The 18,639-nt window shown below is 48.9% G+C and overlaps 2 protein-coding genes across 4 annotated transcripts in view; one reads left to right on the top strand and one right to left on the bottom strand.

The window, feature by feature from the left end:
- The window catches only part of usp9 (ubiquitin specific peptidase 9), a 28,705-nt gene extending 15,050 nt beyond the window's left edge, over nucleotides 1-13,655 (top strand). For all 3 annotated transcript variants that reach the window (XM_047047897.1, XM_047047899.1, XM_047047898.1), the window contains 23 exons: nucleotides 354-479; nucleotides 575-712; nucleotides 928-1,094; nucleotides 1,201-1,309; nucleotides 1,401-1,547; nucleotides 1,658-1,804; nucleotides 2,009-2,216; nucleotides 2,803-3,023; nucleotides 3,143-3,333; nucleotides 3,451-3,624; nucleotides 3,896-4,037; nucleotides 4,223-4,967; nucleotides 5,232-5,355; nucleotides 5,472-5,697; nucleotides 6,653-6,782; nucleotides 6,933-7,118; nucleotides 7,783-8,003; nucleotides 8,276-8,364; nucleotides 8,441-8,597; nucleotides 9,635-9,847; nucleotides 10,297-10,404; nucleotides 11,069-11,137; nucleotides 11,604-13,655. In XM_047047897.1, coding sequence (XP_046903853.1) covers nucleotides 354-479; nucleotides 575-712; nucleotides 928-1,094; nucleotides 1,201-1,309; nucleotides 1,401-1,547; nucleotides 1,658-1,804; nucleotides 2,009-2,216; nucleotides 2,803-3,023; nucleotides 3,143-3,333; nucleotides 3,451-3,624; nucleotides 3,896-4,037; nucleotides 4,223-4,967; nucleotides 5,232-5,355; nucleotides 5,472-5,697; nucleotides 6,653-6,782; nucleotides 6,933-7,118; nucleotides 7,783-8,003; nucleotides 8,276-8,364; nucleotides 8,441-8,597; nucleotides 9,635-9,847; nucleotides 10,297-10,404; nucleotides 11,069-11,137; nucleotides 11,604-12,008 — 4,443 coding nt within the window. In that variant the 3' untranslated portion in view covers nucleotides 12,009-13,655. The remainder of the gene's footprint in view (nucleotides 1-353; nucleotides 480-574; nucleotides 713-927; nucleotides 1,095-1,200; nucleotides 1,310-1,400; nucleotides 1,548-1,657; nucleotides 1,805-2,008; nucleotides 2,217-2,802; nucleotides 3,024-3,142; nucleotides 3,334-3,450; nucleotides 3,625-3,895; nucleotides 4,038-4,222; nucleotides 4,968-5,231; nucleotides 5,356-5,471; nucleotides 5,698-6,652; nucleotides 6,783-6,932; nucleotides 7,119-7,782; nucleotides 8,004-8,275; nucleotides 8,365-8,440; nucleotides 8,598-9,634; nucleotides 9,848-10,296; nucleotides 10,405-11,068; nucleotides 11,138-11,603) is intronic.
- Nucleotides 13,656-15,140: 1,485 nt separating this feature from the next.
- On the bottom strand, nucleotides 15,141-18,434 carry rpl8 (ribosomal protein L8). Its single transcript, XM_047047901.1, has 6 exons — nucleotides 18,348-18,434; nucleotides 17,677-17,820; nucleotides 17,387-17,528; nucleotides 17,032-17,250; nucleotides 15,571-15,686; nucleotides 15,141-15,332 (listed from the first exon to the last, which is right to left on the bottom strand). The coding sequence occupies exons 2-6, from the start codon at nucleotides 17,812-17,814 to the stop codon at nucleotides 15,174-15,176; spliced, it is 774 nt and encodes a 257-aa protein (XP_046903857.1). The 5' UTR covers nucleotides 17,815-17,820; nucleotides 18,348-18,434; the 3' UTR covers nucleotides 15,141-15,173.
- Between the last annotated feature and the right edge of the window lie 205 nt (nucleotides 18,435-18,639).

The raw sequence follows: 18,639 nt of genomic DNA, 5'->3' as shown, positions 1-18,639 counted from the left end.
CTAGTTTCCTGCATAGTTCACATACCACAGTTAACCAGTTCTGCCTGTTGCCCTGCCTGAGGCCTGTGCGAAGCTGTACATTTACATTTATTCATTTAGCAGACGCTTTTATCCAAAGCGACTTCCAAGAGAGAGCTTACAAAAGAGCATAGGTCACTGATCATAACAACGGGATAGTCCCAAACATTGCAAGTAGCCAAAACATGAAGCATACATTGTGAAAAGCTAAACAAGTGCCAAAGGGAAGACCCATAAGAGCATGCAGTTATACAAGTTACAAATTAAACAACATGAATCACAAAAGTGCAGGACTGTACCTGTAGAAGCTGTAATGGCCCTCACTTTCCCTCCAGATCAACCAGGTCACACACGACCAGGCCCTGGTGCTGCAGACCGCCCTGCAGCACATCCCCAACCCCGCCTCCGAATGCATGCTGCGCAACGTGGCCATACGGCTGGCCCAGCAGATCTCTGATGAGGTGAGGAGAGAGAGAGACCTGGAAAGATGGGTTTGTGTCACGGAAGGATGACTACATGAGTTACGAATGTCGACCTCTGGCCTTTTCTTTTTCAGAACTTCTTCCAGGCTTCTAAGTACATCCCAGACATCTGTGTGATCCGGGCCGTGCAGAAGATCGTGTGGGCTTCAGGCTGTGGCACAGTGCAGCTGGTCTTCAGCTCCAACGAAGAGATTAGCAAGATCTATGAGAAGGTGTGTAAGCTAGTACAGGTTGGATCTAAGGTGTTAAAGCTAGTGCATGTTAGATGTATCAGATGGTGTTAAAGTTGATACAGGTTAGATCCACGGTGTTCAAGCTAATGGCCTGTCGGCCGGCACTTTGAGCCCCCTGATCTCGTCCAACCAGAACATAGACGAAGACCCATATTGAACACACCCATATTGTGTGTGTGTGTGTTCCTTTCCAGACCAACACGGGGCAGGAGCCAGATGGGGAGGATGAGCAGGTGTGCTGTGAGGCCCTGGAGGTCATGACCCTGTGCTTCGCCCTCCTGCCCACGGCTCTGGACACACTCAGCAAGGAGAAGGCCTGGCAGACCTTCATTATAGACCTGCTGCTACACTGCCACAGCAAGTATGCTGTGTGTCTGTCTGTGTGCGTGTGTGTCAGACTATATGAATGTGTGTGTGTTGGGCTATATGAACACCTGGTGTGTGTGCGTGTGTGTGTGTGTGTGCAGGTCTGTCCGGCAGATGGCCCAGGAGCAGTTTTTCCTCATGGCCACCAGGTGCTGCATGGGACACAGACCCCTCCTCTTCTTCATCACCCTGCTCTTCACTGTGCTGGGGGTGAGTACTCAGGTCAGGGGTCACTGAGGGTGGGGGGGGGGGCACTGTACTCTGGGCATCCTGACCTGACCTGTGTGTGTGTGTGCTCCAGAGCACAGCTAAGGAGCGGGCCAAGCATGCAGGAGACTACTTCACCCTCCTGAGGCTTCTGCTAAACTATGCCTACAACAGCAACATCAACCTGCCCAACGCAGAGGTGCTGCTCAACAACCAGATCGACTGGCTCAAGAGGATCAGGGTGAGACCCAGGAGACGCCCGACTTGCACGATTCACTTTGGCACCCAGAAGTGCAGCATTGTGATGCCTGAGTGTCCAGGCCCAGAGTTGATGAGTGTGTGTATGGCCAGGACGAGGTGAAGAGGACAGGTGAGACCGGGGTGGAGGAGACCATCCTGGAGGGCCACATCGGCATCACCAAGGAGCTGCTGGCATTCCAGACGCCAGAGAAGAAGTTCTACATCGGCTGTGAGAAGGGAGGCGCCAACCTCATCAAGGTAGGAGGGAGGGGGAGGGGCCCACCTCATCATGGGAAGGGTCAGCCTCCTCAAGAGAGGAAGATGGGGGAGGGTCCAAGCGCCCCATGGTTGGAGGAAGGGGAGGAGCCAACCTCACCATGATAGGAAGTTCAGATGGATGTGGGTTGAGAAGCAGCATAGGTAAACAGGAAAGGATAACCTCCCCTCCTCTTCTCTCTCCAGGAGCTGATTGATGACTTCATCTTCCCAGCGTCTAATGTCTACCTGCAGTACATGAAGAGCGGGGAGTTCCCCCCTGAGCAGGCCATTCCAGTATGCAGCAGCCCTGCCTCCATCAACGCTGGCTTCGAGCTGCTGGTGGCGCTGGCTGTGGGCTGCGTGCGCAACCTCAAACAAATCACTGACACACTCACTGACATGTACTACCAAGGTGAGAACCGCTATGGAGCCCCCAGCAATGGAGGATGCTAACAGACATGTAGCATCTAGCCAGTATGCTAACAGACATGTATCATCTAGCCTGGATGCTAACATACATGCAGCATCTAGCCAGGAAGCTAACAGACATGTATCATCTAGCCAGGATGCTAACATACATGCAGCATCTAGCCAGGATGCTAACATACATGCAGCATTTAGCCAGGATGCTAACATACATGCAGCATCTAGCCAGGATGTATGTACATACATGCAGCATCTTGCCAGGATTCTAACAGACATGTATCATCTAGCCAGGATGCTAACAGATATGTATCATCTAGCCAGGATGCTAACAGATATGTAGCATCTAGCCAGGATGCTAACAGATATGTATCATCTAGCCAGGATGCTAACAGACATGTATCATCTAGCCAAGGTGCTAACATACATGTAGTATCTAGCCAGGATCAAATCCTTATCACCTAGCCACCACCATACCATCTCCATTATTATGTTCATGACAAGGCTCTAGGAATAAGTTGCATCCGACCGGTTGGCCTAACTGATAACTGTGTGTTCTGACTTGACCTCCCCAGGCTGCGAGGCTCTGACAGAGTGGGAGTACCTTCCTCCTGTAGGGCCTCGGCCCACCAAAGGCTTCGTGGGGCTGAAGAACGCGGGCGCCACCTGCTACATGAACTCTGTCATCCAGCAGCTCTACATGATCCCACCCATCCGCAACGGTATCCTGGCCGTGGAGGGCACCGGGACCGCCGTGGACGACGACATGTCAGGAGACGAGAAGCAGGAGAGTGAGGTGAGTGCAGAGCAGGGTGATGGAACACACAGAGTGGAGGATACAGCATAGTCATTCAGACTGGCTGGTTACAGTATTTTGTTTATGTTGCGTTTATTCACTGGTTTATATTCCTCCAGACCAATGTGGATCCTCGTGATGAGGTGTTCAGCTACCACCACCAGTTTGACGACAAGCCCTCCCTCAGCAAGTCTGAAGACAGGAAGGAGTACAACATCGGGGTGCTGCGCCACTTACAGGTCATCTTTGGTCATCTGGCCGCCTCCAGGCTGCAGTACTACGTCCCCAGAGGCTTCTGGAAGCAGTTCAGGTGAAGGTCCTACCCCTCCCCAAGAGGCCCTACCCACCCTTCCTACCCCTTCATCCCACCCACCCTTCCTACCCCTCAATCATTATTCTCACTCACAGTACCTGCCCTGTGTTCCAGGTTGTGGGGCGAGCCGGTGAACCTGCGAGAGCAGCATGATGCGCTGGAGTTCTTCAACTCGCTAGTGGACAGTCTGGACGAGGCCTTGAAGGCTCTGGGACATACCTCCATGCTCAGCAAGGTCCTGGGAGGTTCCTTTGCTGACCAGAAGATCTGCCAGGGCTGTCCTCACAGGTACACAGACACACACACACACACTTAGTAAACACTACACACACACACCACACACACTGTTTAAATTGTAGGTAATATATGGTACCAGTGCATCAGAGTAAGTTTACTTTTTATTAAATTGTAGTATTATTTGTAGTTTTGATATTCATTTTATAAGTAAGAACTACTAGAGCCAATGTAACTCATGTTTGACTCTTTGATCTATTGTCATTTCTTTTGATATGTAATATATACGATTTTCTGGTAACTCAACTGTTTTGTGTGTGTGTAGGTATGAGTGTGAGGAGTCGTTCACCACTCTGAATGTGGACATCAGGAACCACCAGAACCTTTTAGACTCCATGGAGCAGTATGTCAAGGGAGACCTGCTGGAAGGAGCCAACGCCTACCACTGTGAAAAGTGTAACAAGAAGGTAAAATCACAACTCAGTCTAGAACCCCCACCACATACACACACACACCTGAGAAAACAGCACAGTTTAACCCTACCACCGACTACCTGTGACTTTGCAATTGTAACTTTAAACCAACCTCTGTGATAAGGTAACAGCTCAACTAATGCCACTACAATTGCCACCCCCACCCCCCCCACCCCCAGGTGGACACAGTGAAGCGCCTGCTCATTAAGAAGCTGCCCCCGGTCCTGGCCATCCAGCTGAAGCGCTTCGACTACGACTGGGAGAGGGAGTGCGCCATCAAGTTCAACGACTACTTTGAGTTCCCCCGCGAGCTGGACATGGAGCCCTACACAGTAGCAGGGGTGGCCAAGCTGGAGGGAGACCACGTCAATCCCGAGAGCCAGCTCATCCAGCCCGACCCGGAGCCCCCTGGCAGCTCTCAGTACGGCCTGGTGGGAGTGCTGGTGCACTCGGGCCAGGCCAGCGGAGGACACTACTACTCCTACATCATCCAGAGGAACGGCGGCGACGGAGAGCGCAACCGCTGGTACAAGTTTGACGACGGCGACGTCACCGAGTGCAAGATGGACGACGAGGAGGAGATGAAGAGCCAGTGCTTCGGCGGCGAGTACATGGGGGAGGTGTTTGACCACATGATGAAGAGGATGTCCTACCGGAGGCAGAAGCGCTGGTGGAACGCCTACATCCTGTTCTACGAGAGGATGGACTCCATGGACAAGGACAACGAGCTGGTCAAGTACATTTCCGAGCTGACCCTCTCGTCCTCCAAGCCCCACCAGGTCAAGATGCCGGGGGTCATTGAGTGCAGCGTGCGCAAGCAGAACGTGCAGTTCATGCACAACCGTATGCAATACAGCCTGGAATACTTCCAGTTCATTAAGAAACTTCTGACCTGTAACAGTGTCTATTTGAACCCCCCTCCTGGTACGTACAAATACTATCCTGTCTAACCCCAACTCTTCTCTCCTGTCTGGGTCATTCTGGCTGAGGTGTCGCTTGGTTTTAGCATTTGATTTGAACAAAAGACAGTTCCACAGTGCAGTTATGATGCTTTGAATGAAGCAGATTCACATTATCGGAGTTCCCTTTGAATTAGTGTTCATTGTCTTGGATAGAGAGTACTTGAGTGTCCTTGTAAGATTATATGCAGTCACGCAGTGTGATCTGATGGTATTTCTGACCCGCCAGGCCAAGACCATCTGCTTCCAGAGGCGGAAGAGATGGCTATGATCAGCGCCCAGCTAGCCGCCCGCTTCCTCTTCAGCACTGGCTTCCACACCAAGAAGGTGGTGCGGGGTCCAGCAAGTGACTGGTAACATCCGCTCTCTCTCTCTCTCTCTCCACCTACCTCGCCACACTAAACCTGCTCTCTCTCCACCCACCCACGCCCCCCCACCCTAACCCTTCTCCTGTTTCCCCCCCATCCAGGTATGACGGCCTGTGTGTCCTCCTAAGGCACAGTAAGAGCGTACGCTACTGGTTTGCAAACAACGTCCTGTTTGCCTGCGCTAACCGCTTCTCCGAGTACCTGTTGGAGTGCCCCAGTGCCGAGGTCAGGGGAGCCTTTGCCAAACTCATCGTCTTCATCGCACACTTCTCCCTGCAGGACGGACCCTGCCCCCCTCCCAGTGCCTCGTCAGGCTCCTCCACCCAGGTAGCACCCTCCTCCACCCAGGTAGCACTCTCCCCCACCCAGGTAGCACTCACCCCCACCCAGGTAGCACTCTCCTCCACCCAGGTAGCACCCTCCACCCAGGTAGCACTCTCCTCCACCCAGGTAGCACTCTCCTCCACCCAGGTAGCACCCTCCACCCAGGTAGCACTCTCCTCCACCCAGGTAGCACTCTCCTCCACCCAGGTAGCACTCACTCCCACCCAGGTAGCACTCTCCTCCACCCAGGTAGCACCCTCCACCCAGGTAGCATTCTCCTCCACCCAGGTAGCACTCTCCCCCACCCAGGTAGCACTCACCCCCACCCAGGTAGCACTCTCCTCCACCCAGGTAGCATTCTCCTCCACCCAGGTAGCATTCTCCTCCACCCAGGTAGCACCCTCCACCCAGGTAGCACTCTCCTCCACCCAGGTAGCACTCTCCTCCACCCAGGTAGCACTCTCCTCCACCCAGGTAGCATTCTCCTCCACCCAGGTAGCACTCTCCCCCACCCAGGTAGCACTCTCCCCCACCCAGGTAGCACTCTCCTCCACCCAGGTAGCACCCTCCACCCAGGTAGCACTCACCCCCACCCAGGTAGCATTCTCCTCCACCCAGGTAGCACTCACCCCCACCCAGGTAGCATTCTCCTCCACCCAGGTAGCACTCTCCCCCACCCAGATAGCATTCTCCTCCACCCAGGTAGCACCCTCCACCCAGGTAGCACTCACCCCCACCCAGGTAGCATTCTCCTCCACCCAGGTAGCATTCTCCTCCACCCAGGTAGCACCCTCCACCCAGGTAGCACTCTCCTTCACCCAGATAGCACTCTCCTCCACCTAGGTAGCGCAAATCAGACTAGAAGGGTTAGCAGTTTGGTTAGCCTGATCGAAACTGAATGCGATTTATCATCTGTGACCGTGTGTCACTGTGTGATAACCTGCTTGCTGTACGCTAGGTGTGTGACAACCTGGGTCTGAGCGACCACCTGCTGAGAGCCGTGTTAAACCTGCTGAGGAGGGAGGTGTCTGAGCACGGGCGCCACCTGCAGCAGTACTTCAACCTGTTCGTCATGTATGCCAACCTGGGTAAGGATAATTTAGGTTGGACACACAGACCGACCATACACACACACCACCATCACATCATTCTGACCTGGTCTCTCTCTCAACCCCACCAACTTATTTCCCATCCGTCTCGCCTTCTCCCCGTTTTCCCCCATCCCTCTCGGTCCCCAGGCCTGGCAGAGAAGAGCCAGCTGTTGAAGCTGAGTGTCCCAGCCACCTTCATGCTGGTGGCCCTGGATGAGGGCCCTGGGCCTCCCATCAAGTACCAGTACGCTGAGCTGGGCAAGCTGTACACCGTGGTCTCCCAGCTGCTACGCTGCTGCGACGTGTCCACACGCATGCAGTCCTCCATCAACGGTGGGTCTGGGGTCAGAGGAGGCAGCAGGATGGGGATGGAGAAGGGGGGGGGGGGGGGGGTTGTAGTGTCAGGTCCTTAAATCAACCTTTCTCAGTCCCGGTCCTCGGGACCCACCCCCTGCCCTGCATGTTCTAGATTTTTCTGTCTTCCAACACACCTGGTTCAATTGAATGGGTCGTTATCAAGCTCAGCAGAAGCCTGACGATGACGCATTCATTTGAATCAGGTGTGTTGGAAGAGGGGAACATCTAGAACATGCAGGGCAGGGGGGGGGGGGGTTCTCTAGGACCAGGATTGAGAGAGGCTGCCTTAACCCTTGTGTTATCTTCGGGTCATTGTGACCCACCGTCGTGTTGTGACAACTTTACCTTCTACAAAAATAAAGTGAAGCATTTTCTTTTAACCGTCAGGCTGTCTCAGACCCCCCACAGCGCGAAGGTTAAAAGAACATGCTTTAAATTAGTTTTTGTATTGGGTACATTTGTCGCAACACCACAATGGGTTGTTGTGAACCTTCGGGTCATTGTGACCCGAAGGCAGCACAAGGTTAAGCTTGAGTCAAATGGTACAGGGTCCACCCATACTTCTGACGCTACAGACGAGAGCTCTGCATCCTCTTTGGGCCCTGTGTTAAGTCTCCTCTACTATGCTCTCTCTCCGTAGGTAACCCCCCCCTCCCCAATCCGTACGGCGACCCCAGCCTGACTGCCCCGGTCATGCCCCTGCAGCAGCTGGTGGCAGAGATCCTGTTTGTGAGGACGAGCTACGTGAAGAAGATCATCGAGGACTGCAGCAACTCGGAGGAGACTGTGAAGCTGCTACGCTTCAGCTGCTGGGAGAACCCCCAGTTCTCCTCCACCGTCCTCAGCGAGCTGCTCTGGCAGGTGGGGGGGGGATCAGCCTACATGCAAACATCTGGAAACATGTATTCGTTTTAGCCGAGGCTTTGTATCCGTTGTGACGTGCAAGCGGTGCAGGTCGTGAGTGCCGCAGATGGTCGAGGGCTAAAGGTGAAGTTTTGACGGGCTGCTCTGTCAGGAGGGTTAGGGTTAGGGGTCGACGTGGTGCGTTTGTGTGGATTCTTGGCAGCTTCTTCATGCCGCACCTTTGCGGAACATGTGGGAACATGTCAATAGGAATGTTAACATGTGTCCAGGTGGCGTACTCCTACACCTATGAGCTGCGGCCTTACCTGGACCTCCTCCTCCAGATCCTGCTCATCGAGGACTCCTGGCAAACACACAGGTCAGCTCATACTCCCTACCATGCTGTGTGTGTGTGTGTTCCTGTTTGGGCTAATCTGTCCTCTTGCCCTCTGTAGGATCCACAATGTTCTGAAGGGTATCCCTGACGACCGTGACGGGCTGTTTGATACTATCCAGCGCTCCAAGAACCACTACCAGAAACGGGCCTACCAGTGCATCAAGTGCATGGTGGCCCTCTTCAGTAACTGCTCTGTGGCCTACCAGATACTACAGGTACAGTCCTAACCCTAGCAGATACTACAGGTACAGTCCTAACCCCAGCAGATACTACAGGTACAGTCCTAACCCTCGTAGATACTACAGGTACAGTCCTAACCCTCGTAGATACTACAGGTACAGTCCTAACCTTCGTAGATACTACAGGTACAGTCCTAACCCCAGCAGATACTGCAGGTACAGTCCTAACCCTAGCAGATACTACAGGTACAGTCCTAACCCTAGCAGATACTACAGGTACAGTCCTAACCCTCGTAGATACTGCAGGTACAGTCCTAACCCCAGCAGATACTACAGGTACAGTCCTAACCCCAGCAGATACTACAGGTACAGTCCTAACCCTAGCAGATACTACAGGTACAGTCCTAACCCCAGCAGATACTACAGGTACAGTCCTAACCCCAGCAGATACTACAGGTACAGTCCTAACCCTAGTAGATACTACAGGTACAGTCCTAACCCTCGTAGATACTACAGGTACAGTCCTAACCCTAGCAGATACTACAGGTACAGTCCTAACCCTAGCAGATACTACAGGTACAGTCCTAACCCTTGTAGATACTACAGGTACAGTCCTAACCCTAGCAGATACTACAGGTACAGTCCTAACCCTAGCAGATACTACAGGTATAGTCCTAACCCTAGCAGATACTACAGGTACAGTCCTAACCCTAGCAGATACTACAGGTACAGTCCTAACCCTCGTAGATACTACAGGTACAGTCCTAACCCTAGCAGATACTACAGGTACAGTCCTAACCCTAGCAGATACTACAGGTACTTATCATCCTCCCACACCTTCTACTCTCTTTCCTCTTCACGTTCCTCTCCTCTTTTTCTCCTCACACCACTATTACTGCTACTGTCAATTTCCTACTATTTATAGTACTACTGTTATTTCTACTTGTGGTACATTATCTTAGCCACAAACTTTACTGCTAGTCTGCAAGTCTAATGCACTTCTGGCACACGCTCAACCTCCCACTATTGTTCTCTTGATTATCTTTAATGTATGTGTGTGTGTGCGCCCACAGAGCAACGGGGACCTGAAGCGTAAGTGGACGTGGGCGGTGGAGTGGCTGGGTGACGAGCTGGAGAGGAGGCCGTACACCGGGAACCCCCAGTACACCTACAACAACTGGTCTCCTCCCGTCCAGAGCAACGAGACCTCCAACGGCTACTTCCTGGAGCGCTCGCACAGCGCACGCATGACCCTGGCCAAGGCCTGCGAACTCTGCCCCGAGGAGGTAACCCTCAGCCCCACCATGGCTGCATGTTAACCACGCAGAGGTTACAGGGGTGTGTCTCCGAGCCAGCCATTTGTCTCAAATATAACAGGCCTAACTAAGGCTCAGTACTAGGTACTTATGACTAAGACGAGTCTGGATGTCAGTCAGTAAGACAGCGTACTGTGGTAACAGCCAGCCTTTATCAGGCCCTGGCTGTCTAATCACGCTCCAACAACTGAACAGTGAATCACTCTGTTCACCTTTGACCCTTATCACTCTGTTCAACTCTAACCATCCGTTTCATTGTTATTATTTTGGAACGATTAATTGATCTATGTGGATAGTGTGGTAGAAAACAAAATGTTTTTCGAGACCGAAAACGTTCCGACTGCAGCAATCCACGCTGGCGTCGTTTTGGTTGACGCTTGACGACACGCAACATATTTTAACTGCCATTTCTAAAACAGTGTCACCTAACGAAGCACGATGTGGTGTCTGAAGAGGAGGCGGCGCTGGGGAAATCCTCCACACCACCGCAGCTCTTACCAGGGGAAGGAACAGGCCAGCAGCATGCTGTAAGCTGCCACCCTCCGTCCGCCTTGCTGTCCCCAGGCTGCAGCGACACAACAACCAGACATGTTTGCTCAGGGCAGAGAACACACACAGGGACACCAAGACTGGAGCTAGCTGCTCCAACATGTGATAGTCAGGCTGTGACAGACATCATGGCTGGGTGTCTCTTGTGTTTAACCCTTCAGGGAAGTTACAAGTTGGAGCAAATGCATTGATTGGCTGTTTGTTGTGCAGCTGGACCATCCCATTGGTCCTGAGCAGCATTGAACTAGCCAATCAGAGGGGGCAGTAGGAATTGTGTGCCCTCTTTCCAGAGCAAATAGTACGGTCACAAACACCCACCTGTTTGAAAGCTCTAAGCTTGGCTGTAGTCAGGAAGGTGGAGCACTGCTGTATTAGTGTCAGTGATGAAGTTGTGGCCTGTGTAGTACAGAGAGCACCAGGTTCAGATGCACACATACGCTCTCATGCTCACAGGCCGGCCTCTACACAGCATGCACTTCACTACTCATTCTGAATCTAGGAAAAGTGTTCAATTCATAGGGAGCTAAATGTGTGTGAGGAGGCATTCATCTGCATCTTAGCACTGGCCTAGCTGTGCTGTTACATATTCTGAATGTGTCATTCTGGATGGATAGGAAGGGTAACCAGTCCTGTGTTCCCCAGGTGCCTGATGGGCAGGACCCCACTGAGGACCCCTCCCTCTACCCTGCAGGAACCACACCGTTACAGCAGGTACCAAAAGACACACAACCTTGTCTGTTAAGGAACCTGTAGCGTCATGGTTAGCAACGTGGATGGTGCCCTGACCTCAAGGGGTTTAGCGGTGGCATTACAGTAGCTTATCATATAGTAGCAGTACTAAGTGGCAAATTAATAAATACAAATAATAATCATAATAATTGAATGTATACAGTATATTGTCAAAGCAACCGTTTGAAATACAATTTGATACTATGAAAGGATATTAACAATAGTTATACATTTAGGAAAACATGAGCTACAAGAAAATACAACAATAGTTTTAATGAAATGTAATTGTTTCATTTAAGTTTGGAAATTAACAATATGAATAAAAATGCGCTTCCACCAAGAACGTTTCTTCTTTTAATACTGTTTTACTTTTTCTCTGTTCAGAAAATAGATTTCAGAATGTGATTTATTTTTTCTTTTCTGATATGTCCATCTCCTGTCTTTGCAGCAGAACAACCATCCTCATCCCTATACAGGTCCTGCAGCCCAGCACATCAACAACCCCCAGCGACCTGCCCCCGCCCAAACTCCAACAACTGCCCCAACAACTGCCCCTGCCCCAACCCAAACTCCAACAACTGCCCCAACCCAAACTCCAACAACTGCCCCTGGCCCAACCCAAACTCCAACCACTGCCCCAACAACTGCTCCTGCCCCAACCCAAACTCCAACAACTGCCCCTGGCCCAACCCAAACTCCAGCTACTGCCCCAAGTCCGACCCAAACTCCATCCACCGGCCCAACCCAAACTCCAACCACCGGCCCAGGTCCACGAGCACAAGAGAGCTGCAATGAGGAAGTCCCCCCTACCCCCACCTCCTCCGCCCCTGCACCGGCCCTGCCTAAGGAATGACACCCCCCACCTCTCGCTGTGCCTCGAGCCTCCATCATCCTGTCTCTCTCTCTCTCTTCGCATCATCCCTCCCACAGAGCAAGAAGTTCTCTGTGTGACCCGCAGGGCAGGGCCTCACCAGGCACCCCAGCCCCTCTCCAGCCCCCCTGAGAGTCTCTCCCCACCAGCCTGCAGCCAGTCTGGGCATGTAGGGGGTGCTGTTCCCCAGGGTGGGCTACCTTCCTGCCTTGCAGGACCTGCTGGGCCACAGAGGGGGGCAAGAGAGGGCGTGTTCATAAACATCCAATTTATCCAAGCCTGATTATTCTGATGCCCTTGTTGACATGGCAGAAAGTTGTACATATTAAAGTTGTTTTGACTGTTCGAAAATCCCCCAATAGCCTAACTTAGTTTGCTGTTGGGAGATCTACAAGATCACCAATGGATACCAATGGATATCTTAGGATACAAAAAATATCAATGGAATGATTTTTGTTTCCTCACCCATGGTTGACAGTGCAGTTTGGTCTGCCATTCTACTGTAGACACATCATCATTCATAATGTTATTCTTATTATTACTGCTCCTTGACAACCTTATGACCCATGCCAGTTCTACTTCTGAGCAAGGGGTCAGTTCATGTGTGAAATGTGGAATGTTTGGGTGAACTTGAACGGTGTTCAGCTGATGTGAAAAAGCGACGATGCAACATTGTTCTGAAACTGTCATTGCCTTTCTCTCTTTTTGTTCTGGTAAATAACTGAATCATTTTGAAGCTCTAGTTAATATGCCGTAACATTTAGCATGGCTTCTCACCTGACGTGTTGCCCGGGGATGATTAGTAAGGAGGACAACCACAGAGGGACACAGCGTTGTAATTTTACTCAAATCGCCCTCTTGGACATTGAGGGTGAATCGTTTGAACCAATGTAAGAATAAGTGGCTTTTCAAATGCACATTTAGTATAATCCTACACATTTGGCAGTCAGTTTTCATCAGGGTAGACAGCTTTGTTTTCACCCATGGGAATTCAGAAAAGGAGTGGGGGGGCCACATGTAATGGAGTTGCTCCTGGTGTACTATAGACTGTGGTTTCTTCTTTGGTAGCCTAGTTGGACACACATGCCCCAGGGCCTCCATTTTGCTGTGGAGCTGGCTAGGCTGGGCTTCTCTGCTGCGTCCCTCCGCCATAGAGAACGGCCACACAGCAGTCTTTACTGTGCTCTCTGCTGGTTTAGTCACAGTGAAACTTTGGCTCAGTAAAGTATAATTCTTTAGGAGCTGATGGTAAACATCAGTAAATACTGTATTTAATTGGTCACTTGAATGCGTGTATTTTTGGGATTTATCTAAAATATACCAAATACTCCTGCAAATGAAAATATTCTGCCCACCGTATTATATTTAAATATTTTGCTCTTATTTTATAGAATTTATTTTGTTGTATTTCACAAAAAGAATAGAATTTGATTTAAGAGGAACATTTTTGTCCTTGAGTTATTTTTAAAGAAGGTATTGACTGTACAGAGTTCTGCCGCCGTGGTGACGGTGAGTTCTGGAGCTCCAGTCGCGATGTGAACTTTCACTTTGTGAGGTTTTTTGTGCACAGAAATATAACAAACAAAAAAAAGCGTTGCGCCCTTAGCAAATAAAGAATATGGAATCTTGTGTCAGTCTCAGTATGGATTGGTGATCTTACTGATATTCTGAAACATTTACTATGCTTATTTCAGCAATTTTTTGTAGAGCAGCAACTTTGATCAAATGCATACATTTCCATAAAGCCCAGTCATCCACAGATTCAGCTTTTATAATCCATCATGATATTAAAATGGAAGACTCCACAGTGAGAATAACTAGCAACTGTCATCACAGCTATATATATATGACCTACAGGATTTCTATTACAAAATATATTTTGTGAGTATATTTCATACACTGTTGTGTAGAACACATTCTTTTCATTGATTAATAACTCAAAAGGCAAGATGTAGCATGTGTAATAAAATGCACAAAAAGACATCTATGAAAGCACAACGCATCAAACTTCAAAGTGGATGGACTGCAGAAGGAGGCTGGGTTCCTCTCCTGTAACAGCAGGTGGAATTGGTGGTTAGAATGAGGGTGGATGAGGGATAAGGGAGGGTGAGTTTTATGGGTGTGAAGCAGAGTGAGAGTTGAGGAAGGGTTAATAGAGGTTGGGAGAGGGTGAGAGTAGGAGGACAGGGAGTAGGTGGCGTCTGGGAACAGGATCAATTTAACTGGACGATTTAGGAATGGAAAAACATCTGTCTGATTAATCTAAATTTCAAGTATAATCAAAATGTTGTTGGATGCCAAAAACTGAGTCAGGAATCCATCCTGCAGTGTCAATGGTAGAGGCTGGTGATGGAATGGTATGAGAAGTTGTCTGGCGTACATCAGGTCCACACCATGTCATAAAGCATGCATCAAGGTGGTTCCACAAACTCAAATGATTTCAGTATGCTTCAACATCCTCCAGTCTCCAGAGGACCGTTGGTGTGTTGTGGAACGGGGTGTTTAAAGGACGTTTCCTGCACCTCAATACAAGCTGTGAATAATGTAATCTACAGATCCTACCCAGTCGATAAAGGGAGATGTCCACTGACTGTTGGTTGTAGCTAAATTTGGCATATTAGGGTTTTTAGGGAAATCTATGTTACTGGATGTTGTCATTTAAATGTTCTAAAGTAACTACATAATCAAATCACTACCACCACCAAAATTCCCTGAAGTTGAAGGTTGAGAATTATCTGATTCTAATCACCATGGTCTGTGTATTTCCTCAGATATATACCTTGTTACAAAGCCAGATTAACATAACCAGTGAATGGAGGGGTACCTTACACCTCAACTGATGTAGACATCACCTTTAGCTATGAATGTATCACTTTTCAGACGTCAAAGCTATGAGATCAATTAACTATAATTGTCTTTAAACTGAGCGATTGTTTCTAATCTGTAAAGATGTTGACACTATTGATGCATTGCAAGTGTGGAACAGGATGTCTGAATTTTACCAAGATTGTTCGTTACTTTAGTTCTGGCCCAATTGAAACAGCAGCAGGACTCAAGTCCAATTTAATTTACTGATGTCTGCAATTTTGTTACCCAGAAGAAACCACACAGTTCTTGTTCTTTTGGAACATTTTATTATGAACACAGTTAGTTCTCCTTCTCCTGGACGGTCTTTGTTCCACGCAGTCTGCCTGTACGACGGGCAGCGATGAGACCGACCTTGCGACCAGCTGGGGCGTCTCTCCGGATGGTGGAGGGCTTGCCAATATGCTGGTGGTTACCACCTCCGAATGGATGCTCAACAGGCTACAGGGGACATGTGAGAGGTCAGTTTTGAAAATTAAAATACATTTCTGAACATGAAGTACAGACCTGCCTTCTTACTAAATTGAATCCAAGTGTGATGAATCCCATACAAATACAAAAACCCCTTTAGAGGGACCAGTGGTGTACTTATCGTTTTTTTACTTGAAGTTCCTTGTGCCCTCATGCTTTCTGTAGTACACCCATGTTTAAGTACTTTGAGAAAGAAGAGCCCACTTACGTTCATGGCTACACCACGGACACGTGGCCAGCAGTTTCTCTTGGCCTTGTATTTGTGGTAGGCACGACCTGCCTTCAGGATGGGCTTGTCAATACGGCCACCTCCAGCAACCACACCTGGACGAAGCAGAACTTCAGTTAGGATAACAGACAGGATTCCTTTACCTTCAACTACCTTATTCTGTAATTAGTGTGTAAATAGAACACTAAATTACCCTAGTTAGATTTTGATTACTATTTCAAGGTACAAGCACATTCATACCAGGGTCAACATTTGCTACAATTGAATGTCTCAAGCTAACAAAACCTAATCTAATTATCAAGGTCCAAAATGCAGAGCAATGTCCCTTGGCTTGAAGCAGATGTGTCAATTCATCTTGTTTTTTCTCTGTTAGGGCTCCTACACAATTCATTTATTCACTCCTGGCCAGGTTAGATCAAAGGTTTCTCACAACTTGGTTATAGGGATGGGCGATATGGCCTAAAATCCATATTGCGATATATATTGCAGCCTCTTGCGATAACGATATATATCACAATATATAAATTATAATAGAACCATTTTAGAACAGGTTACATAGACCCCAGTGTTTCCCCACATAGATTAATTTGTGGCGGTGCGCCACAGAATCAACACCGGCCACCACAGTGCGTATCGTTATTATTTTTTTAACAAGCAGCGTATTAGTTCAGCTGCATTTCCTTTCCCTGCTCTCCCTCTGTCACTCACATACACACGCACACAGTCATAACGTCAGCACACGCTAGCAACGACGCTATGCAATGTCAGCGAGCCTTCAGCATTAGTAGGCTACCGTAGCAACCTTAGGAAAGTTGAGGTGACTAGGTACCTACGAACATGTCTTCATCTGCTAAAACAATTGGGTTCCCCATCGTTCTTTGGTGAGCTGTCTCACGAGCCCAATTTACCCGGCGTCATGTAGCCGACCAAATACTTATTTAGCACTAGCGTTGCTACCTGCATATATACAGAAATTGTTTACAATATTTTGAGGTTTCAACCAGTGCTGCTCAAGCAGAAAGACAGGGTCAGGGAGAGCAAGAGATAGATTTGTTAGGCTTTTAAGAAAGATTAGGAGAGGATGTAATACATATATATTTTACTTTAAAAAAAGTAACGTTTGTGTAACGACCCTCCCCAGTAGTTTGCTGCTGCTCGTCGGACGGCTTAAATCCGAATCAAGTCCAAATAATGGATGTTGCACCGGTATTTTTCACCAGCTTTCGTTTTCAGCCATAGATACTCAAGATGATTTATACGATGATGCGTTGCAACTCATTTCAATTTTGCAGGTAGATTGCGTCCTACATGCATTATCGCGATAGTTCAATAGAATTTAAATCTCTATCGTAGGCCAATATTTATCGTTTATATTGCATATCGTTTATATCGCCCATTCCTACTTGGTTATGTTCTCCAGTCAGGGTTGGAGGGCCTTACCGACAACAGCTCTGTTGGCTGAAGCAATGACCTTCTTGGAACCAGAAGGCAGCTTTACTCTGGACTTCTTGGTCTCTGGGTTGTGGGAGATGACGGTGGCGTAGTTCCCGGATGCGCGAGCAAGTTTCCCGCGGTCACCTGGCTTCTCCTCTAGACAGCAGATGATGGTGCCTTCTGGCATGGTGCCCACGGGCAGGACGTTACCGATGTTTAGCTGAGCTGAGAAGGAGAGTTGAGGTTGACTACTCAGCATGACAGCAAGATCTGTATCTCAGTTTGCAATATCTGTTCCTGCACACATTTAGCTGGTGGGTCTCGCCAATACACTACATTGGAGAGCTGTAGGCCCACTTACCCTTCTTGCCACAGTAGATGAACTGTCCAGTGTGGATACCCTCAGCAGCAATGAAGAGCTCTGTCCTCTTCTTAAACCGGTAAGGGTCACGGAAGGCTACTTTGGCCAGTGGAGCACCACGACCTGGATCGTGGATGATATCCTAAGAGGGGAGGCAGAAGTTCATGTCAGTTCTTCTGCTCAGCATGTGTACATGAGGACAATAAAACGCAAGTAAATTCACTGTAGGGGAAATGGGACCTTTCAATTGTGTCAAGTCACGTTTATTCTAATTCTCACAACATGTGTACCTTCACAATCCCTTTGATGTAGCCATGACGTTCCGCGAAGTCAATGTGGCGAAGCTTGGCTGCACCTTTTCTGTGCTTCACGTGGGCTTTGAACACGGAGCCCGCACCTTTCCTCTGTCCCCTTATAACGCGTCCCATTGTGTCCTGAAAGAAAGGCCAACACTGTCAACAACAATCTTAAAGTTCTACAACTTACCTACCTAGTGGACCACAGCGCGCAGATACCAGTTTCGGCCACCGTAGCTATAGCCAAGTGGCCTGCTATTTAACATTTACGCCATTTGTTTTATACTTGATATGTTTAACGACAAGTCAGATGTTTGACATATAACAGTCCATTACTTCTAAGGCATTACACTGTTAACATGATAGCGTGACTATTGAGAAATTCGGCTTCAGTTAACCGGCTATTGGCACTAAGGCGTTTAGCTAGCTAGAGCTAACACCTCTGAGAAGGCCCTGTCCATCACGGCTTTACGCAGACACATACAACGCGCCCATCTACTGATACTTTGTCAATGAAAACAACAGTTCTTTGTCACAATTCTCAAACTATCACAGTCTGGGGTACATATAGTTAACATTGCAAATGTGCATGCAGACCGATGAATTGAATAAGAACGAGATTTAAGTCGGATTGTGTGAGGAGAATAAAGTTAACGTTCCCGTACCTAAGCCCCGTTGCAGGAAAAAGGAAGTGCAATGGTGACCACGGCTTTTTCTTCCGGGGACAGAGGGGGTTGATGGGAAAAGTAGGCCAACATTTACAAACATCACTTCGTCACCACTTCATAGAAAACAAAGTTCTACGTTCAAATTTTTTTATAATCACAAGATAGCGATATTAGATTGACATGTGAGATATAGCTATATTAATTGGCGTGAGTAGCCGACCTATATACCAATTTAGGTTAGAGGGCACACATTGTGATACTAATTAATACTTTAAGTAGGCTACGGGTA

The sequence above is a fragment of the Hypomesus transpacificus genome, chromosome 23 (assembly GCF_021917145.1).
Source record: "Hypomesus transpacificus isolate Combined female chromosome 23, fHypTra1, whole genome shotgun sequence".
Classification (NCBI taxonomy): Eukaryota; Metazoa; Chordata; class Actinopteri; order Osmeriformes; family Osmeridae; genus Hypomesus; species Hypomesus transpacificus.
Note: the sequence above shows the minus strand (reverse complement) of the source record. Positions and strands in the feature narration are given on the sequence as shown.